Below are 21,428 nucleotides of genomic sequence, written 5' to 3'. Positions count from 1 at the left end.
TTCCCCAAGGCAGTTGTCCTTCCGCGTTCGGTTTACGCGGCCTGATTGGCCACTGACGCTTCTCTCAAGTTCAAGTTTCAAGTTTCTTTAATAGTTGTCATACAGAAGTACAGAATACTTTTATACAAAATGCTTCTTACTGTTACGTTCCAGAGACTGTGCAAGACAAGATAAGTATGAAATAAAATAACATAGTATAGCATGTAAATTAGAAGTAAAAAAATGAGGTCACAGTGTTCAGTATAGACATATGTACAATGTTCGATGCAGAATAGACGTAACTGAGTTACCATATAATATACAATACTATGCAGTGTACTAATATACAATACTATATAGTGCAAGGCAGAAATGGGATGAGGTGCAATTTAGGTACAATTTACAGTAGGTGTACGAGTTGTAGTGCAAATCCTTTATCAATAAATATAAAGTGTGTTTGTGTGATCTAAAGTGTGGAGAGTGGGTGCTGCAGTGTGTTGTTTGTTTAAGTGAGTGTGTGCGTGTGGGTGTGTGTGCTGTGTGCATTTGATGGTTGTTGCATAGTGTTTATTGTTCGTTTAGCAGCCTGATGGCCTGGGGATAGAAGCTTCTTCTGAGTCTTTCTGTGCTCGCCTTAAGACTCCGGTATCGCTTGCCTGACCGCAGCAGTTCAAAGAGGCAGTTGTTCGGGTGGCTCGAGTCCTTAATAATTCTCTTAGCCTTCCCCCTGCACCGCTTGTTGTAAATGTTCTGGAGGGTGGGAAGGGTGAGGCGTTACTCCTAACGCTCGCTCTTAACTTTCAGAACTTCTCTCAGTTCCACAAGTCCATCACATCAGCTACCTACCTGCATCAATATACTACTAACTATCAACTAACTCGCTACCGCCGTGCATCAATATACTAATTAACTAGCATGCACATCAATGCACTAACTACTACCGCCGTGCATCGCTATACTGCTACCGCCGTGCATCAATATACTAACTATCACATCAATGCACTAACTACTACCGCCGTGCATCGCTATACTGCTACCATATCAATCGACATCACATCAATATAAATAACATATTGTTTTCATCTCTATATTAACGTAACTAGCTATTCATATCAATCGACATCACATCAATAGTTAGTATATTGATGCACGGCGGTAGCAGTATAGCGATGCACGGCGGTAGTAGTTAGTGCATTGATGTGATAGTTAGTATATTGATGCACGGCGGTAGCAGTATAACGATGCAAGGCGGTAGTAGTTAGTGCATTGATGTGCTAGTTAGTTAGTATATTGATGCACGGCGGTAGCGAGTTAGTTGATAATAGTTAGTAGTATATTGATGCATGCAGGTGGTAGGTAGCTGATGTGATGGACTTGTAGAACTGAGAGAAGTTCTGAAAGTTAGGAGCGAGCATTAGGAGTAACGCGATTGGGCGTTGCGAGAAGCGTCAGTGGCCAATCAGGCCGCGTAGACCGAATGCGGAAGGACAACTGCCTTGGGGAAAGTATTCACGCTATAGGGAGGGCCGGAATTCGACAGTGAAGAAGAAGAAGAAGAAGAAGAAGAAGAAGAAGAAGAAGAAGAAGAAGAAGAAGAAGAAGAAGAAGAAGAAGAAGCAGCAGCAGAAGCAGCAGAAGAAGCAGAGGCAGAGACTCAGAGGCAGAGGCAGAGTGCAATTTGAGATCCTTTACTTTGAAATAACATTGAACGGAAGTCCAAATGATTCTGCCACTCGCTTGACGCATGCGTGTTTTTGCTATCGAGCACTGGTTTCAAATAGTGTGCTTTTGTTTGATTTCTCAGCGCATTTTCAACACATTTAAGACGCCATGCCTGTTATTTGTGCAGCATACGGGTGCACAAATAAGTTTGTAAAGGGATCGGAAATAAGATTCTACAGGTAGGTTTGCATCAAATCTCTACTCTAGCAAGACTTGCAGTAGCTAAGTTAGCTCGACTTGTAGTAGCTAAGTTAGCTCTGTCCATATTGTATTGACTATACGTGTTGTTGACTCATACGTGTTGTTGACTCTATTACAATATAATTATATAACTAGAATTCAACTATTGAATGAGACTGCAACGAGAAGCTAATCTCTATTAGTTTCTCTCACCAGGAACTGCAGAAAATAAAAAGCTCCATTTCTCCTTACTCCCTGCTATTAATTATATACCGTATTATTGGGCCGAATGTAAGATGACCCTGATTTTTCAAGATTTCTTTTGGAAAAAATACTGTTTTGAAGACCAACTCTTGTTTTTATAAATACATTTATTTTATTTGAAAATAATGATAATAATATATAGTTTTATTCAATGTAGGCTGTTGTTTTTATCATCTTTTGGCAAATGTTTTATATAAAAACGTTTGATTGATTGATTGAAAACTTTATTAACAGATTGCAGAATTGGTACAATACAGTACAGCTCAATACACACAATTGTTAAGGGGATGCAGACCAGAGAAAGACTTTCGTCTTGTTTACATCAGGGTCCCCCTTTTTCAATTCATCAGGACATAATGACATACATGACATACAGATATACAGTACTGCTACATCTATACATTTATGACATACCAGATTTGCTAATACAGTACTGTTTGTGATACAAAAATAGTCCAGAAAAGAGTATATACATTTGACGTAAAAACTGTACATTGGGGGAGGTTGGGTAGGCTTTTTGTTTTACCCAGGGCCACAAGGTGCATTCGAAGTTAATTGTACTGTACTGTACCCATTCTGCAATCTGTTAATAAAGTTTTCAATCAATCAATCAAAGTCTCGATGATCAATGTATCCTGCAATTCACATTCGTTTTCGCAGCTATAGCTGCACTCTTCATCGATGCATGAGCCGAGCTCTGACCTCCATCCTCGGCAACACTTGTTCTCAACCTTGCTCCGCACGGTCGAGAAGGCTGCATCATTAATGATTGTATAATGACATTTAAAAGTCTAGACCACGAAAATAAGACTATGCCCCTTTTTCAGATTTCTTTCTGTCTTATATTAGACACAATATGGTAGTTGGAAATTGATGCTTCATGCACGTCTATTCCTAATTAATTAAAGACAATTCTGTCAGTGTACAATCAGTGTAATAATACTACAAGGTGTGTCAGGATGTTCACCAGTAACAGTAGATGGTGGCGGATGAGTTCATTAATGTGTAATTCTGAGTAAATGGGACAAAGAAGTTGAATATGTAATAAACACACACTCATTTTAACACTCTTCTCACTCTCCTTCACTCCAGGTTCCCTCTCAGCAAGCCTCAACTTGCCAGCCAATGGGTCGACAGTTTGGGGATGAAGAACTTCCTTCCGACCACTAACACCTGCCTCTGTTCAGAACACTTCCGACCCGACTGCTTCAGGGACTATAATGGCAAACAGTTTCTGAAGGAGGATGCCGTGCCCACCATATTTGCGCCAGGGCATGACTCGTCTAGGGTAATGGGTTATTGTTGGAAGCCTTATTTACAACATACGCAGGTAGTCCAGTATTTTATAGGACTATATGTTGTGCTCATTAAATAAATTATGTTTTTAAAACCTCTGCAGATTGAGTTACGGAAGAGGGGTGTGGTTTCCAAGGATACAAACCCCACCAACCGATTGGGAACACAAACGGAAAGAGACAAGGGAGTGCGGGAGGCTACCAATCAACGGAAGGAAAAACGAGGGGGTTTCAGGGTGAGTTTCAAAGAACTTTCCTGTTTTGAATGGATAGCAGGTGTGCCTCCTCATACATTCAGCCTGGGTGCTCTGCCACAAGCAATAGATCAAGTCACAAATAATCCATGAACAACATGGGAATGAAGACACTTCAAAAACCATTTTTATTTTGTGGCTGAATTAGGCTTGAACATGTTTTTGGCAAAAGCCTTCCTCAGAGCAAGACAAAGGGAGGCTTTTGCTAAAATGACCTTATGGCTGCAATGCTGTGTGGTTCAAAATGTCTCCTGTTTTGTTTGTGATGTGATTGTCACAAGAACTGATTTTCTGAAACACACATAGCTGAGCCCTTATGCAGAGAGTTGGAAATGTTGATGCAGTATGCTTTCAAGATTCCTTCTCCAGCTATATTTGATCAATAATTGGAAATGGTTAATCTAGTCTTAACTTAAATAGACTATAAAACATTCATATGTGTTGACTATTAGTCTACTGTCAGGATACGAAGGACGTCATTGGGTCTCATTCTCGAACGAAGTTACGACAAAATATTTCGTCTTAGCCAGATTTTGGCCTATTTAAGACATATTAGGGCTGGGAGTGGGAGTCCTCAAATTTTCATGAGATCTTATTTGAGAGCAGATCTAAGAGTGCTGAGGAGCACACTTAAGTATGCTCTCAGCCCACGATCAAATCTCATGATTGATTGACTAATTTAAAATGTTATTATAACTTGACAGACTGTGTTCTCATAGTGATTCCTTCACGTCAACGCTACAGGCCTCCTTGGAATTAATTACTTAATCATAATTAAAATAAATATGACAATATTTGTACGATAAGAAATTACGAATTTGATGTCGGAAAAATAAATAATATGGATTCATCTGATCACAGGGCAGCTGGATTAACCATATCTGAACCAGCTATTTTGGACAAATAATTACTCAGATATTCAAACACAATTATGCAATTATTGAAAATAATAATAATTGAATGCCTTCTGTGGAATTTGTATTTCTTATTTGTTACACATCTGTTTTAATGATTAATTATATACATTTGAAAGAATGCAGGTCAACATGCAATGTATCCCATTGATTGGTATACAATGGGACAGACCTTTGTTTGATTGATTGATTGAAAACTTTATTAACAGATTGCAGAATGGGTACAGTACAGCTCAATTACATAAGGGGATGCAGACCAGAGAAAGAATTTCGTCTTGTTTACATCAGGGTCCCCCATTTTCAATTCATCATAACATATGACACACATGACACAGATAGACAGTACTGCTACATCTATACATTTATGACATACCAGATTTGCAAATACAGTACTGTTTGTGATACAAAAAGAGTCCAGAAAAGAGAGTACATTTGACGTAGAAACTGTTGGAGGAGGTTGGGTAGGGGTGGGTGGGGGATAGACTTACACTGTACAAGCAAAACTGTACATTGGAATATTGACAACCATACTTGGTCATTTACTGTACATTGGAGGGGGTTGATATAGCTATAAACCTGCATTCCTTTGAATATATCATTAATCAATTAAACTTATATTGAAATACAATATATAGCCTATACACCAACACTGAAATGACAGTGGATAAATAAATAAGAACTAAAGCTAATCGGTGGAAATAGACTGCATTAATATTCCATAACAAGTCTTGTGTGCGCCTACGAATGAACAGTAGCCTATAGGCTTAATTGTGGAATAATAAGCCATACTGCGTTCATTCATTACGCCCGCCGTAGGCTATATATATTATATGTCATTCATTCATTCATATACAGTACTGCGCGCGTCTGTGTGTGCGCGCTGCGGCAGGTGTGTACCGCGAGCTGTATATGATGCCAATACATTAATCTAATCTAGTTTTGATGGGCGCAAGCGTGATTACGAAACCTAGCCGCATTTCTCGGAGACGCTCTCTGATTGGCACTGACTGACGCTAGGTTTCGTAATCACGCGGCTCGCAAAACACTTCCGCCATTCCATTTCACACAGCTGCGTCACCAGTTGCCTTATAAGGAGCTATGGAGGCGGTGTTTTGTATGCAAATGAGCTGAACGGGAACGCGCTTTGGAGTTTATGACAGAATGCCATTCTCCAAGCAGATATCGGATCATATAATTTCTGCGACCGTTTCAGCCACTTATATTACCAGCACGTTCAGGACTCAGAGTGTACTTGTCATAGATTATGTCTCAGTGGTTCCAAGATAAGTTTTCCAGAATATATCTTTAAAAATTTTTCGGGAATGAGACCCATTGTCTTGCCTCTTCCATGTCTGTCAGTACACATCAATGTTGCTTCTCACTGTAGAAACGTGAGGGTAATGACAATCCTACTAGTCTGCACAAATTAATGTTATATAGATATTTTATCAACATGTGATGGCCAGTCTTGTGATTAACAGGTAGATCTTCAAAGGTACATAAAGTGTAACATGGTCTATATTCTCTTTTTTGTGCGCAAATTCACAAGAGATGCGAATACACGTTCTGCCCTTGGTACAACTCTGCCATTCGGCTTGGCTATCGCCCGTTATAGTTTAATGCTTGCGCTGTGCAACAGGGCTAGACCATGTAAACTCCATTAAATATGCTATAGTATTTAATTGGGTGAAACAGTCAACAATATTTTGATAATAAAGAATTGTCCTCAACACAGGATTGTATGAAATCTAGGTTCCAAGGTTATGCCCGTTAATTCTTTGTCACAGTAGGTTTTGTATACATCAAAAACATATTTATTACATTTGAGAAGTTCTCAGCTCTTATCCCATCACATTCAATTGTTTAGGAAATTATTTGTTTGGAAAGAATTGAGAGAAGCTTCTCTTAAGTGGGGCGGCTAGGTGGCGCAGTGGGCAAGGCGCTCGCCACCAACACAGGAGATGCTGGGTTCGAGCCCAGCTCTCGGTGTTGCTACCAGCTTGGCTGGTCGTTCATACTAATACAATTGGCAGTATTAGGGGGTGGGGATCGGACGCTGTGGACAGCGACTCCTACAGGTCGGTTGGTGCGCCTGCGCAGTAGAATCAGGAAGCGACGAGGGCGGCGTGTCCCTCCCACGCAGACCCTCGCTGCTGAGAGATCGCGCTGTGCAGGTGAAAAGATGCGACGGCTGCCTCCTCGAGTACCGGAGGGGACACGTGATGCAAGGCTTCGTCCACATTGCAGCCGGCTTGTGGGAGGCAATTGGGCCACAAACATTGCATTACATTGTTTGAGGAATTATCACACAATAATATAGTCTCTCTGACACAACTTATTTCCACTGTGGTCCTCGTCTGTCACAGCAATAGTTGGCACAGGTAGGTCTCAGCAAGGTGCAAAAAACACATTAAAACAAAAATACATAAAACTCTTACACTACAACAACACATATAAAACAACACATATACAAAATAAACTGCTTCAATTGTCGGACGGCTAGGCAACCATCCCTTCACTGCTATTTTAAAATGCCTAATTGTGACCATTTATTTTATGAGATGGTAGCTGAATACTGAAAGGTATTTTTCCCAGCCTCACTCTTAATCCTACAGGGGACAATATCTGTTCCACTTGCTCTGGTGGCATAGCCATGAGTCTCCCTGACGAGTTTAAAATAATCTTTTAAATACTTCAGAACGGAACTATTCATTATTCTTTTTGTATTTTATTTTTTTATTATTTTTTAAACAAACGCATAAACAAACATGACAACATAAAATTAGATATACAAGCATTAATTAACAGTGCACATCCAATGAAATCACCATTTAGATAAATGTCTTATACAAGATATACCCCTAATACCTGCTATCTAATACCCTACACACATATGCGCTCGCTCCCCCCCCCCCCCCCCCCGGACCCCCCATTGGATAATCCATCCATTATCGTTCGCTCCTAACCAGGCACTACCATTATATGCTAGCTTTTATTCTCTCCACCACTTCTAACAACATTGTCATTTTGGATTCATTGACTATTCATTATTCTATGGGTAATACTCTGCTTCAAATGATTGATTCTGTCTTCAACTGACAACCATTTTAGTTATATGAATTGGGAGCAGCCAACATGGGTATGAGAAGATGAATTCAAAACAGTCCTAATCAATTTATTCTGGGATGTCTGTAGTTTTGTTTTTATGTGGTTAGGGGTATTGGTGTACCACGCTGTACTTGCATAGTCATAGTGGGGTTGAATTGGTGCCATAGCCAGCAATTTAAAGGTTTTAATATCTAAAAATGTTGCCTTTCTGGTCAGAAAAAACAAATTAATAATAATAATTGGTTGACTTTGGCTCTAACCTTTAACCCCATCTTCTCCCCTGTGAGAGACTGATCCATTTCACACCCCAAGTATGTGACACAGTTTTTAGTTGCCACTACCGTGTCACCAGCCATAACATTGAAGCCAGGTGATCTGCCCAATTTCACATTTGTCCCAAAGAGAATAGACTCCGTCTTACCGAGATGAAGAGGGAGCCTATTATCGGAGAGTCATTTGCTCACAGCTCTGCACCCATACAGCTCTCAACCACGTTCTTGTCCTTATGGGACACAACAAGAGCAGAATCGTCGTCTTTCGATTTATACAATAAAATCTGATCGACTGTATCGAATGCTTTTTGTAGATCGAGCAGAACCATACCACAAAGTTTACCATAGTCAATTTCCTTTTTAATATAATCAGTGAGGTATAGCAGACATGTGTCTGTAGAATGGAATGCTCTAAAACCTGCTTGCAAATCATACAAAATATTATTCTTAAACATGTATTCCTCTTATCTGTTCGTAGATAATTTTTTCAAGAACCTTGGATATAACCCCAAAACTGGACACTGGTCTATAATTACCTTGAGCAACCTTGCTCTCATTCTTAAAAAGTGTAATAACTCTAGCAATGGTTGCTATGGAAGAAGGAGAACTACACAAACATTCTGTGCAAGGCCTCTATTGATTCTTCAACAGGAGATGATGATAATGTTGAGATAGTGTTTGAGGTTGGGTGGAACTGATATGTACTGTGGTATTTCATTTATCTTTGTGAGGCTCTTATACAACTCCTATACAGTACCTAATGTATTTAAGCTATCCCTGGCATAGCTTACCATAGCATAATATGTTTTTCTCTCTTTTTACCTCAGGGTGGACGAGGTGGTGGGCGTGGAGGCAAAAACGCAGCCAATGACAGGTGAGATTTGATAACTGAATTCTGATTCAAATGGCGCTGAGGGAAATGCTGAAATGTTAAAACAGCCAATGAATGGGACAGGGATTTGAGTGTTTCCCTCTCTACACAGACAGACCATGGGACAGAAGAGCAAAGTTTATGACAAAGAGGGGCGACTGCTCTCCAATGGCAAAGACATGTGCGACTGCCTAGATGTGGACTGCATGGGCTGCTTCTACCCCTGCTCGGACTGTGGCTCACGCAAATGTGGCGTGGAGTGCCGCTGCGACAGGAAGTGGCTGTATGAACAGGTGGAGGTGGAAGGCGGAGAGATCATTCGCAATAAGTACGCTGGTTAGTTAGTAGTGAATAATTTAATGGACTGGCCTTGACATGGAGGAGCAGCGGGGAAGCATGGTTTGCTCCTTCTGAACTGTTTTGTTTTTAAAGCAGCTACTAGGAAGTTTTTGATATCAATATATCATCTTGAATTCAATGCCCATGCCATGGCATGATTACTGTAGAAACATGTCGAGGTCGATAGAGCTGTTGAAGCTGCTTTAACTGAATAAAGACTTTTTTTACGAAGATGTTCTGATCATTGGGGCTGTGTAGACTAAAATAAGAAGGGATACTGCACACTCAATGTAGCTCCAGAACGTTTCCACAGTGAACTTTATCTGCCATACAAACATTTGTACTGACTTTTAAGGCTAGAGTTCAATTTCATCAGACAAGGAACAATGCTGATTGGGAAACATACAGGCAGCTAAGAAATATATCTTAATCAAATAAGAGATGGTAATAATAATAATTCATGACTATTCATGTGGAATAATTTCCAGAGGGGCGACAGTGGCTCGGTAGGTAGAGCAGTCGTCTGGTTATCCGGAGGTTCCTGGTTCGATTCCCGCTCCTCCCGGGCAGCGTGTCGAAGTGTCCTTGAGCAAGACACTTAACCCCTAACTGCTCCCGATGAGCAGGTTGGTACCTTGCATGGTTGCCTCTGCCGTTGGTGTGTGAATGTGTGAGTGAATGGGTAAAATGTGAGGAACAAATTGTAAAGCGCTTTGGATAAAAGCGCTATATAAATGCAGCCATTTAGCATTTATAATTTGACCAGATATTATTCACTGAGGCAGTGTTTGATTAAGGATAGAGTTTACTGATGGAATGACATGTCACTTGCAATATGGAGAGACCTAGGTTACAGCAATGGCCCTAGCTTGGATATCTCAGTAGAATGGCGAACTAACAAAGTATTTATACAGGAGAGTAGACAAAACAAGTAGAGCATTGACATACGTGATATGAATTATAGATATGATGTATACTTATGAGACCCCTGTGTGTGTGTGTTTGCATATCTGTACAAGTTGAAGGCTATCTGTAGAGATAAACGTGAGGGGGGTAGTGTGTGTGTGTGTAGATGGATATGTCTTGAAGTGAAGGCTATGTGCATGCAATTGTGCATGTGTGTGATAGTAAGAGAGAACAATAATGTTGTCCTTCAAAGGAGTAAGTCTGATTTACAAAGAAGTGTACCCCAGGGTTGGGTCCACTTTCCCTTTTTTTAATTAATGATCTTCCTTTAATTTGTTCTAATTCTTCCATTCAACTATATGCAGATTATACTGTAATTTATACTTCTAAACCTATTTTACTGCAAATCCAAACTACCCTTCAATCGAATTTCAATACCTTACAAAACTGGCTTTTATCTAATAAACTACTGCTCATTAAAACAAAATATTGCATTATGGTCTTTGGTACAAGACGGAGCCTTAAAACAAAATCGAATAACGTGTAATGATGGTACTTCTCTGCTGCATAGAGTTGATCAAATTAATACTTGGGTTTATGGCTTGACTCTGAACTTACATTCAAACCTCCCATTGATCATCAAAATACATTTTCAATCTAGAAACTGTTTTACATTTAGTGTCTGAAAGAACATTTCTTGACTATGCTGATGTTGTTCATCAAAATGGATCCAACCTAACCTGCCCCTCAATACAACATACAATAATCTCTAATCTCTATTTTTAGCATGTAGCAACAATTAGATTTGAAAATAGTTTAAAAGTGGTGGCACCCTGATAAAAATAAAAAGCTACTGTACATACAGTTGATTTCATTATCTGTTCTTATGCGCACCTGGTGATACTAACAGGGCTCCAGACTAACTTTTTTCACCACCGTCCCAGAACCGTCCCGAAATACAATCTTAACCGTCCCAAAGTGAATGTAACCGTCCCAAAAATCAAATGTCGTTTCTTTACTTTGGTTTTGTCGTCTATAGTTGTTATTGCCATAAGAAACACCATTCAGAGAAGGGGAGAATAAATTGATTTAGTCAAAAGGCTCCCAGGTGGAAAGATTTCACAAGAAGAATTATGATTAAAAATAAATAAATATATATATATATAAAAAAAAGTGTTTAACAAGGTGCTAGTATAGGGATATTTGGTCACGGTGCTGTTATAGTCAACCAATTGGAGCCATGTTGATTATTCCTGCCATAGGAAAATATATTTAAATGTATTTGTATTTTATTTCCTTTTATTTTTTTTTTGTTATTACAAATGTGTGTTTATGGTTGAAAATGTTAGAGATAAATAAAGATCAAATCAAATCTAACTGAATAAGTTATCCCTCTCCTAACAAGAAAAACATAGTTTAGCTTTAAACTATATAATGTCATTGCGTCCAGAGATTACACCTTTGATAACTAAAGTAATGACACTTGACTAGTAATGAAACATGTCCCTTAGATCGCGCTGTCCTCCTGGTCGATATTGATAACTGCTGCTAAAATAAAATAAAATAAGTCCAGAGTCGAGACTCCATGCTGCTGTTCCACAGTGCAATACTCTAATTCAGCCATTGGCAATTCAGCCGTTGTGTGGGGGGCGCTGTTGAGCGGGCCTGTGACCGGACCTGAAAGCGCCCCTGGCTCTGCGGCTCTGCAGCTGCATGCTATTCTCAAATCCAGCATGAGCCAGCTCCCGCTGCAGCTGTCGTTATCAGAACACTACACACATATCATAATGTTTACAGCAAACTGTAGTTGATCACCAGGTATGTTTTATTAACGTAGAATAATTCATATATATATATGCGCGCACTGACAGTCGGCTAATTGACATTTCCTGTGAAAAAAATTAAATCCTCTCGTCCCGTTTGCGTCCCAAAAAAGATTTCTGTTCGTCCCAAATCAATATTTGATCGTCCCCGGGACGACGGGACATCGTTAGTCTCGAGCCCTGGATACTAAATCCAAATTGAACTCGGGCATTTGAAAGATAATATATATATATATGTGTGCGAATTGGCTATAATAAGGTAATTTATAAGCCTGCTATTCTATATTCTATAATAATATTTCAAATTTCATTGGTCCGGATGGGAGAATTCAGTACTGTATCTACAGAACCTTCTGTTTAATCATCTTCCCTTTATTAATTTCCTTAGATTTTTTGTACACATGATCTCAAGAAGGTACTGAACGAGATCAGTGGCAGTTTTTCATGTCTGATCATAATTAGCATGGTGTTATTCACTCTCAAAGATGCAAAGAAAAATCATAATTCATATTCTCTTGTTTCATCACAATTTAAGCAAGCCTAGTAATAGACACAATATTTCTGACACTGGGAATACATTCACTGAGGTCCATAGATGTCCCTAGATACCAAGAATATATAAATGGACCTTGTAGAAGTGGAGCAATATTCCATTTACTTAGGTATGTATTTTAGGTGGATTAGGTGGATTTTCAGAAAATAGGGCTCCGGGCTTAACACTTTCAGAGCCATTGCTTAACCTTGATTTACCCGTTGAATGCCACCATCCACTTCAATGTTAGCTTAAAAACGCCTAATCTATGTTTTAAATGATGGCTATGTGTCTAATCTGCCCGTCGCTTTTCAATGACTCGTTTTCCAGTCAACATTGTCGAAGCGGATTGTTTTTTTATCGGTTCCTTTTTTCGTTTTATGGCATTTTGAAAAGCCCTCGTTTTCAAGGAAAATATAAAGATTCCATGATAAAAGACATTTACTGGAATATTCTAGAATACACAAACTGTCATTTTTCGGCCTATTTATGAATCGTTTTCAAATAAACGCTAGATTATCGATAGTATATGTGTACGTATGCACGCTATAGAGGCGATCTGAAAAATCGATTCTCTTATTTCCTCATCAGCGATCGCGCACAAACATCCACATCACACATAGGGCAAACGCTGAGATCTCAGCGAATACAACTCTGATTATCCCAAGACTGGTAAAATAGATTCCTTACCTCAGATCAGATGTTCTCCAAAAAGATCATTCCAATTCCTGATCGCCATTCCAAATATCGATCACGCTTATTGATTGAGTATTGGCTGCTGTAAATATATATTCCAGGCTGATTCCCGTCCCGCGATGACTTCCATGTTGATCAGACTTCTTGCCAGCTCAAGGAACCAGCTGGCTCCGCCCCTACATATCTACAGATCCCAGGTCAGTCTAAGCGACTGACCTGCAGTTACACAGGGATAGACGATAGGGGGTGCTTTTTTCCATTCTGAGCTCCTGTAGGGGCTGCTGTACCAACGGGAGACTCGGTTGATGAAATATGATTTCAGATCGCTAATAAAAATGATATTTGTTGTCCGTGGCACTCAGTGGGGGGGGCTAATAAAACGAGATATGTCGTCCGTGGCACTGAAAGTGTTAAGAGGTTAATACAAGAAGACACATTCATTGACTGCAATTAATCTTTAAATGTGTACCGGTACATTTCAAATATCCTTCTTGTTTTGGGTACCATATTCCTCAATATATCAATTGAGTCATTCCGCACAATACTCCATTCCTACAGTCTGTATATTATTATATTTATTCTTATTTAAAAAAATAAACATTTATTTAGCTTAAAGCTGCTGGTGCCTCTGGGAGTTTGTGGAAAACCTTTGTTGTGCGTGCATGGGCTTCAAAAGTGATGCAGAGCTTGCTCTATTTCTGCTAGGCAGGTAAACTAATTTTCAAATCTCTCAGAACCTGCCTACTGCAGCTTTAGGTGTAGGGGGCGGGATGCCTTTTGCTTTTTCCAAATCCAACAGTGCAAAAATGCTTCCGCATTCGTCATCGGAGGTACCGTAGTGGCGTGCGGTAATGCGCCTTTCATTTTCCTTCACGCAGCACGCAGCGGCGGCGTGCTCGCTCAGGTGCGTGCGTGCGCCGGCGTGCTCGCGAGGTGCTCGCGAGGTGCTTGCGCATGCGCATGAGATTCCGCCTTAACAATATATATAAGTCACCGCCCCAAATTCAGTATCCAGAAATAGCTCAATTGGCAAGACGCCATGGCTGTGGATCCTACAGCTAGTTGCTGGTGAGTTCGAATCCCGTCAAATATATTTTTTTTAACGTGATTTTTTTTTAACGTGTATTCTTTCGCCGGTTAAGGTTAGGCATGGTAAAGGTTAAGGTTAGGCATTGTTTCGGAGTTGGTTAAGGTTAGAACGGTTAAGTTTAGGCGCTGTTAAGGAGCTGGTTAAGGTTAGAGTTTGTCAAAGAGAATGGCAATATTCTTTCTATGGTTAAGGTTAGGCATGGTTAAGGTTAAGGTTAAGGTTAGGCATTGTTTCGGAGTTGGTTAAGGTTAGAACGGTTAAGTTTAGGCGCTGTTAAGGAGCTGGTTAAGGTTAGAGTTTGTCAAAGAGAATGGCAATAGACAGCCTATTTCCGCGCGACAGCTCCCAAAGCGGGCCTGAAAAGAAAGGCGCTTTACCGTAGTGGCGTGCGGTGACGAATGCTTCCGCATTTTTGCACTGTTGGATTGGGAAAAAGCCACACGCGGGCGGGACAGATCAATGAAAGCGGAACGCCCCGCTGAGTCCAGTGGCACCACTCGCAAGTCTCTGACAAACAATTTGTGAGATATGAAAGCGGCTGCTCTTCAGAAGATACAAAAGTGGGCAGGGCTTATGCATGGACCAATGGAAGTAGTATTCTGTACTAGTTAATTGACACCTCCTGTTGTGAAGGGCCAGATTAAAACTGAGAATCTACCTTTATTGTTTGATATACTTTGTATATTATTTATATATACACGGAATATCCCTTTACCTGCGTTCAAACCAGAGTAATATTCGCTCTCCTTATTGGACAGCGCCCCTAGGCGCCAGCTCGCAGGCCCCCAACGTCAGGTTCAAAGACAAGTTCAGGCATGTCAGAACATGCCCGGAGACAGCGTATTGATACCAGACAAAGACTGCGGTTTGGGACTAGAAAATCACTTAAGTATATATACAGCGCAAGGTGCGCACAGCAGTACCTTACCCCACCTTACCCCGAGCACCTGCTTGTCCATCTAAACAAGCCAACGTAGTTCATCGTGGTGAAGTGAGCAACTTGTGCGTTGAGAACATGTGCGAATAGAATAGTAAAGTGTCAGAGTTTAATGTAGTAACGTCAAGTTCGACCTAATCTAATGTGAAGTAAATAGTCGTTCATTTATTGTATATCGTGCGGCCACAGTTCGTTCGTGTGTAGCATTACCCAGCGGTTCGTCGTGTTTTAGCTAGTGTACCTTAGCCAGGGTGTGTGGCCTAAATACGTCGCCCACACCCGAGGAGGCCTAGTCGGAGAACCGTTGGACATGTGCACAGGAGAACCAGCGTCGGCGATTGCAGAACCATTACTGGTTGGATTATATTGATTTGGAACGTGTTACCCGGAGAAGAGCCTCATTGATTTCCACTATCGTTTGGGATTCAACCTCGTGAGGATTACAACTCGGGCTGGCCTCGTGGACAGAGGCTGGCTAGCTGTCATCAGTGCTATCGAGCATTTGGATTACAATTATTGCTTTGCTGCTGATCGTTGGATTTACAAGGACCGACTCCTGTACGTGGAGTCTCTTTATTCTTCATTGAATCAGACTGAGTATCCGAACATTCCTCTACCCTCCAGGCCTTACACCCCGGAGGGAACCCATTGTCTCCAGGCGGTACCAGCGTTGCCTTCTATAGTTGCTATTATACGACAGGTGGTGTCAACTTAGACCCATCGTAGGATTCCTGCTATTCTTAGTGACTCATGCTATTGACTGACTTTACGCATATTCTTCGCCATACAAGCGCGACCCTAATTCTCATTCTGTAACCTAATGTTGCATAATAATAAAATACCCTCAAATACTATTTCTTTGTCAATGCCGTGTTCTTGTGGGTGTTCACCATCTATATTTGATGTACTGTCTGGCCAGTAATTAAAGTACATAACTAGCAGTGGTTTAATCTATCACAATCTTTAATACAGTCAGGGTTTTGTAACCCCTCAGTTACACCTCCCATAAGTCTCTACGACAAACAGTTCATGAGATGTGAAAGGGTGTGGCTTATGCATAGGGGCGTGGTTAAACTAGACCAATGAAAGTAGAAGTCTACTGAGTTCATTGACACCTCCCACAACTCTTCAGTGTTGGAACCATGTCTGTATGACAAAATGGTTCATGACATGAGAGGAGACAAGGCAGTGTGCATGTACGCGTGTGAGTAGAGCAGTGGCTGTGCCCATATATGGGCTGGTGAACTGATTGTGACCTGGCTAGATCGTTAAAGGGATATTTCACTTTAGTCTCAGTATACTTGTTTTTAACCATGTATGAGTAGATAAGCAGATCTTCCCTGGCCGACTTATATAAAAGAAGAATATCTTCCTTGTGAACTATCCACTATAAATCTGGATTTGCAATGTAAACATAAAACATGGTGACACTCAAGGAGGTTATGTTGAGATCACACATCTACTGCCCCCACTGTTGACGTGCTTCATTGCATCTTGCGGACACGTAGTATTAATTTCTGAGGACGTGCACAAAGTGCTCCAAAGCATCCGTCTCTTGTGCACACAAACATGTATTCAAAAGCAAGTATACCACGGCCCTTACCTCTATTTAAGTGCATCTACAAGTAAGCTCACGATCACTGCTGTCCCTGTTGTCTGCTGTCACCCTCACCATTCAATGTCTCAGGATTATCATTCACTTCCATTCATTTTGAGGACTTACTCTAAATATTATACCTCTGAAGTATAAACAAACTACTTCATTAAAAGAGACAATTCTGGGGCAGCCAGGTAGCGCAGCGGACTAAGCGTCTGTCAACCACCACAGAGACAGTGGGATCGAATCCAGCTGTGGTGCCTCCGGCTTGGCCGCCTGTCCATACCAACACAATTGGCAGTGTAAGCAGGTGGGAAAGCTGGCGAGGGTGGGTCCTGGTCGTTGTAAACAGCGACTCCTACAGTTCGGTCGGGGCGCCTGCACAGCAAGGGAAGGATTTGGGAGAGGTAGTGTGACCTTCCACACGTTACACTCTCCAAGTGAGAGTCCGCGCTGCCAGGTGAAAAGAAGCGGTGGGCTGGCTACACATGTGTCGGAGGAAGCATGTGATAGTCTCCGCCCTCCCAGACCGACGGTATGGGGTAGAGTGCGCAACGACCAGGAAGGGGATTGGGAATTGGCATAACGACTAACATTGGGAGGGGATAAAAACGAAAAAAGAAGTGGGGAAAAGATAATAATAAAAAAAAAAAAGACAATTCTGAGTCAAAGGTTTGTTTTTTGATGTGTCTTTAGAGATTTATTAGCTTTGAAAAATAAAAGCAGATCTGGTACAAAGGTTAGAGAGTGCTGTGTATCTTTGTCTTGCACGGAATGTTTGGAGAGTGGTTAACATTATGTGCTCCCTTGTTGGAAGAAAGATTACATTCTTCATTTTGTGAAAAGTTGACAGTTGGTCAAACTACACCTCAAGTGAATTTTTTTTATTTTACTGATAATTTTAACAGAAAAATATTGTTGTATAGTTTTGTGCAACAGTGGCTCAGGAGATCTCTTAATCGGAAGGTTCACGGTTTGATTCCTGCTCTTCCCAGCAGCATGTGTCAAAGTGTCCTTGAGCAAGACACTTATCCCCTAACTGCTCCAGATGATCAGGTTGGCACCTTGCCTCGTTGTGAGTGAATAGGTGAATGTGAGGCATAAAGTGCTTTGGATAAAAACGCTATATAAATGCAGCGCCTTGAGAAATGTTTGATCATTTTGATGGAAAGCTCTGGGAGGGGTAGCGAAACAAAAATAATAAAGAATATACAAATAATATGTGAGATTATAATTATTTACAAGTATATACATACTATACTAGACAAATCCAGTGATACATCAAACAGTACATTTTAAATCAAACTCAATATTTAACCCATGGTGTTACAGGTGTACAGGTTGAAAAACAACAAGTTCATAGCAACACGATTTATGTAAACAAATCTTTAAAGCCCTAATCCCTAATTTGTTTGGGATATATTCACATACATTCCTGAAGAGTAGGATCTGTAGATGAAATTAACACTGTTTGGAACTTTCTTAACTCATTGTTCCAAATAGTGTTTATTTCATCTACATCTATCAGGGATTATGGCTTTAAAATTTACTTCAGTGTAAACAAAGCTTTTACAGCTACAAAATACAGTGAATAAATGTTTAAAACACACACTAACTCTTGTAGGCCTATAGTGTTAACCCGTGTATCAAGAGCTGAGTCAATCAACTAGAGAATGGAAATGTATGTCTCTTATCATTTCTTCTTTTTGGTGGTTTGGATTACTGATTGGCCTTTTAACAACATGTCTAGTTAAGGACAAATCCGGTGTTATCTCAACATATCATTCTTGAGAGCATTGACCAGGCAGTGGAGAATCTCACAGGAATAAAACCAGGGTTTGCACAGTGTGTTTTTTCACAAGTGGAAAGTCTGAGGGCAATAATTAACAGCATATTAATGTAGTCTATCCCCCTGTCATTAGCTGCTACCTCAGGCTTGTCTGCACGGCCCAGAATAGTGATGTGCTGTGTTGACAATTTGGTGTCCTGTATACCTATTTTTAGACATAAAGACAGTGCTTAATGGAGTTATAGAGTGCTGCTGTTATCTTTCTCTAATCTCTCTCAGAAGATATCCAATAGTTCTGCTAGTGACATTTTGGATTTCAATTCCTAGAATTTGAAAACAGGCCCCATGCACGCGGTCACCCAAAGCAAACCAGAGTCCAGACACGGTCGTGTTCTGTGTCTGACTTTTGTACCCGGAGACACTTTTTTTTTCACAATTTGAATGCTAATACAACATAAATGAGAAGGTCATGATAACCTATATAGCAAAATCCTATCTGTTATTTCTGGAGCTTGAGACCGCTTGATGAATGAGTAGGCTACATGCTGCAGATGGGATGTCAGGATAACAGCTGTAGCCCCTATCACACACAATGTGTGAAAATGATTACATGGGAACAATGATTAATGTTTTGGACATGTATATTATTCTCAGTAAATACAACATTTTACAAACCAGACATGCTCACACAAACACCTCTACTAGGTGGCAGTGCCACCACAGTATGTATGCCCAGTGGTACAGTCGAAGAGGGATAGTATTTCCATGAGAGTCAGCCTACCAAGATGGCGCCACGCCACAGCTCATTGGTCAGGGTTGGCATTTAATAATAATCACCTGTTAATTGATTACAATCACCCATTGTTCATCTACCAAGATGTCTGCAATAGAAGACCATAAAGATGTTTCAGAAAGCGAGTACTGATGGGTTGGGGGACATTTGTAGTTCAGAAGTGCACAACTACCTGCCCAAGTCTGAGATATATACATTCACAATTTAATATTTATACATTTTCTCGTCCCACTGAGTGACACATTTTGCATCTCAGTGGTTTTTGTCTAACAATTGTAGGATAATTGTAGGAATACATAGGCCTATATGTTTACTAAATATGTTTTTATAAACTAATTGCAGGCTCTGCAAATGTATACAAATCCCCCTCCAAAATGTGCACCTTTGAGTTAATGATGTGAGAGAAACCTCTGCCCACCAAACTATTTTCTTTATTCATTGACAAAATCTACTGATCAACCATGGCATTTTCCTCTGCGCTGACAAGTTGTCATGGTTGTGAATCGCCAAGGGTCACAAAGAAGGTCAGACCGACCTGTGATTACTAATGAAGAGACAAGAGCCTTGTTGAAACAATAAAAAGCACTTTTGACTTCAAAGAAGTAAGTGTTGTAACTTATGTAAAAGTGTAGCCTGTTACGCAACAATATTGACTGGAATCTGCCATGTGGAGAAACGGGTATATATGTCGGAGGTGTCGTCGTTGTTAAGTAATATAGAGAATGAAGCCAATCTTTCTGTGATAATAATTTATTTCAGTACCAAATAATAAAGATGGGTGATGATGAGAGAGCATCACTGGACAGGACAACTTGACATGGCACTGTACTTGGGGTAGCAGGCCGTGTTGCTCTCTTCACACGTGGTGCACCCGCATTCCGTGGCCACGGGATAGGTCACCCCTGCCGGGCAGCCGTCGATGGCAGCCACCTCGTAGGTCCATTTCCCGTTACAGATCTCCTGTCCTGTGGGCGGGTTATTTTTTGGTTCATAGACTCTGGCCTGTCAACGACACAGGGCAATGTGGTTATAAGGTAGAGCCTTGTTTACATTACTCTGCCAATGATTGCCATATTTTCTGAATTGGTAAGGAAGTCCCACCGGTCCTGGGTTGATGTAGAACACAGTTAACCTGTCTTAGGCCAATCCGTACAGGCACTGCATGGATGTGGTATTTAGGAACACAGTTTCAGACATCTGAATACCACATCCATGCAGTGCCTGTATGGATTGGCCTAAGACAGCAAGCAGAGTCAGTAGCTGTACTAAACACTTGTGCATAATTATTCATCCAGGATTCATGTATAAGTCATACTAATGTGTAAAAGCAAATGCAGCTCTTCAATGAACAGATTGTGATTTTAAAGGTGGAACATATTGAGCATCTTGGGGTAGTGTGGTAATATCCTCAGTCCATTACCCGCATGTAGCACTGGCCGGCACATATAGTGGTGTTGATGCTGATGTTTCCACACTCCTCCAAGGTGATTTGGGTGGGAATCTTTTGACAGTCGTAACTGCAGCCTTGCACTGTCCTCGCCAGCACCAGCAAGGCTATGAGTACCATGGCAACCAGCTGCATCTTTGGCTCAGGCCTACCACAAGGGGAGAATACTGTAGCTTGGAAATCAGATATGCCACAGCATTATGGTAACGATGAATATTACTATATAACATTGGTCATGTATCCTGACATTAATGACATTAAACTGATGTATTGATGCATGTTCTCCAGCGTTTTGATGATAGGGTGGACTTAAAAACACCCACAGTAGGCAAACTGTCTACTCTAATTTCTGATGCCATCTTTGTAATCTTGTTCTGCAACTGGCAGTTGCTTGATATGTTGCTCATTCAACATAAGATCCATCTCAGACCAATCAAACACTTTCTGAAGCTGTCACGCGAATAGAGGAAATGTTGTAATATAATATACTATTATTTTTCTTCTTCTTCAGTGCATTTCTTCTTCTTATGTAAAGGAATATGATATTAGAGATGCACATATAGTACATCCTTAGGGAATCACAGAGAGACCTGCATGGACAAAAATGCACATAGAATATA

At 40.7% G+C, this 21,428-nt stretch overlaps 2 protein-coding genes across 2 annotated transcripts; one reads left to right on the top strand and one right to left on the bottom strand.

The window, feature by feature from the left end:
* The first annotated feature begins 1,726 nt into the window (after positions 1-1,726).
* Positions 1,727-9,429, top strand: arl14ep (ADP-ribosylation factor-like 14 effector protein). The gene is made up of 5 exons (XM_084337714.1): positions 1,727-1,880; positions 3,238-3,433; positions 3,545-3,676; positions 8,816-8,862; positions 8,972-9,429. Exons 1-5 carry the CDS (start codon positions 1,810-1,812, stop codon positions 9,198-9,200), a joined length of 675 nt encoding a protein of 224 aa, XP_084193840.1. The 5' UTR covers positions 1,727-1,809; the 3' UTR covers positions 9,201-9,429.
* Positions 9,430-20,156: 10,727 nt separating this feature from the next.
* Positions 20,157-20,928, bottom strand: fshb (follicle stimulating hormone subunit beta; the record flags this gene model as incomplete). Its single annotated transcript, XM_084337103.1, has 2 exons — positions 20,157-20,363; positions 20,782-20,928. 2 exons carry the CDS (start codon positions 20,926-20,928, stop codon positions 20,157-20,159), a joined length of 354 nt encoding a protein of 117 aa, XP_084193229.1.
* Positions 20,929-21,428: the final 500 nt, after the last annotated feature.

Source organism: Notolepis coatsorum, assembly GCF_963971535.1.
Source record: "Notolepis coatsorum genome assembly, chromosome: 20".
NCBI classification, from domain to species: Eukaryota; Metazoa; Chordata; class Actinopteri; order Aulopiformes; family Paralepididae; genus Notolepis; species Notolepis coatsorum.
This window is presented reverse-complemented; position numbering and strand designations above follow the sequence as displayed.

What these genes read in the sequence shown, in the direction of transcription:
- arl14ep (XM_084337714.1), top strand. Translation starts at nt 1,810, where the DNA reads ATGCCTGTTATTTGTGCAGCATACGGGTGCACAAATAAGTTTGTAAAG. An exon ending in TCGGAAATAAGATTCTACAG is followed by an intron (nt 1,881 to 3,237) that starts GTAGGTTTGCAT and finishes CCTTCACTCCAG; the next exon opens with GTTCCCTCTCAGCAAGCCTC. An exon ending in AAAAACGCAGCCAATGACAG is followed by an intron (nt 8,863 to 8,971) that starts GTGAGATTTGAT and finishes CTCTCTACACAG; the next exon opens with ACAGACCATGGGACAGAAGA.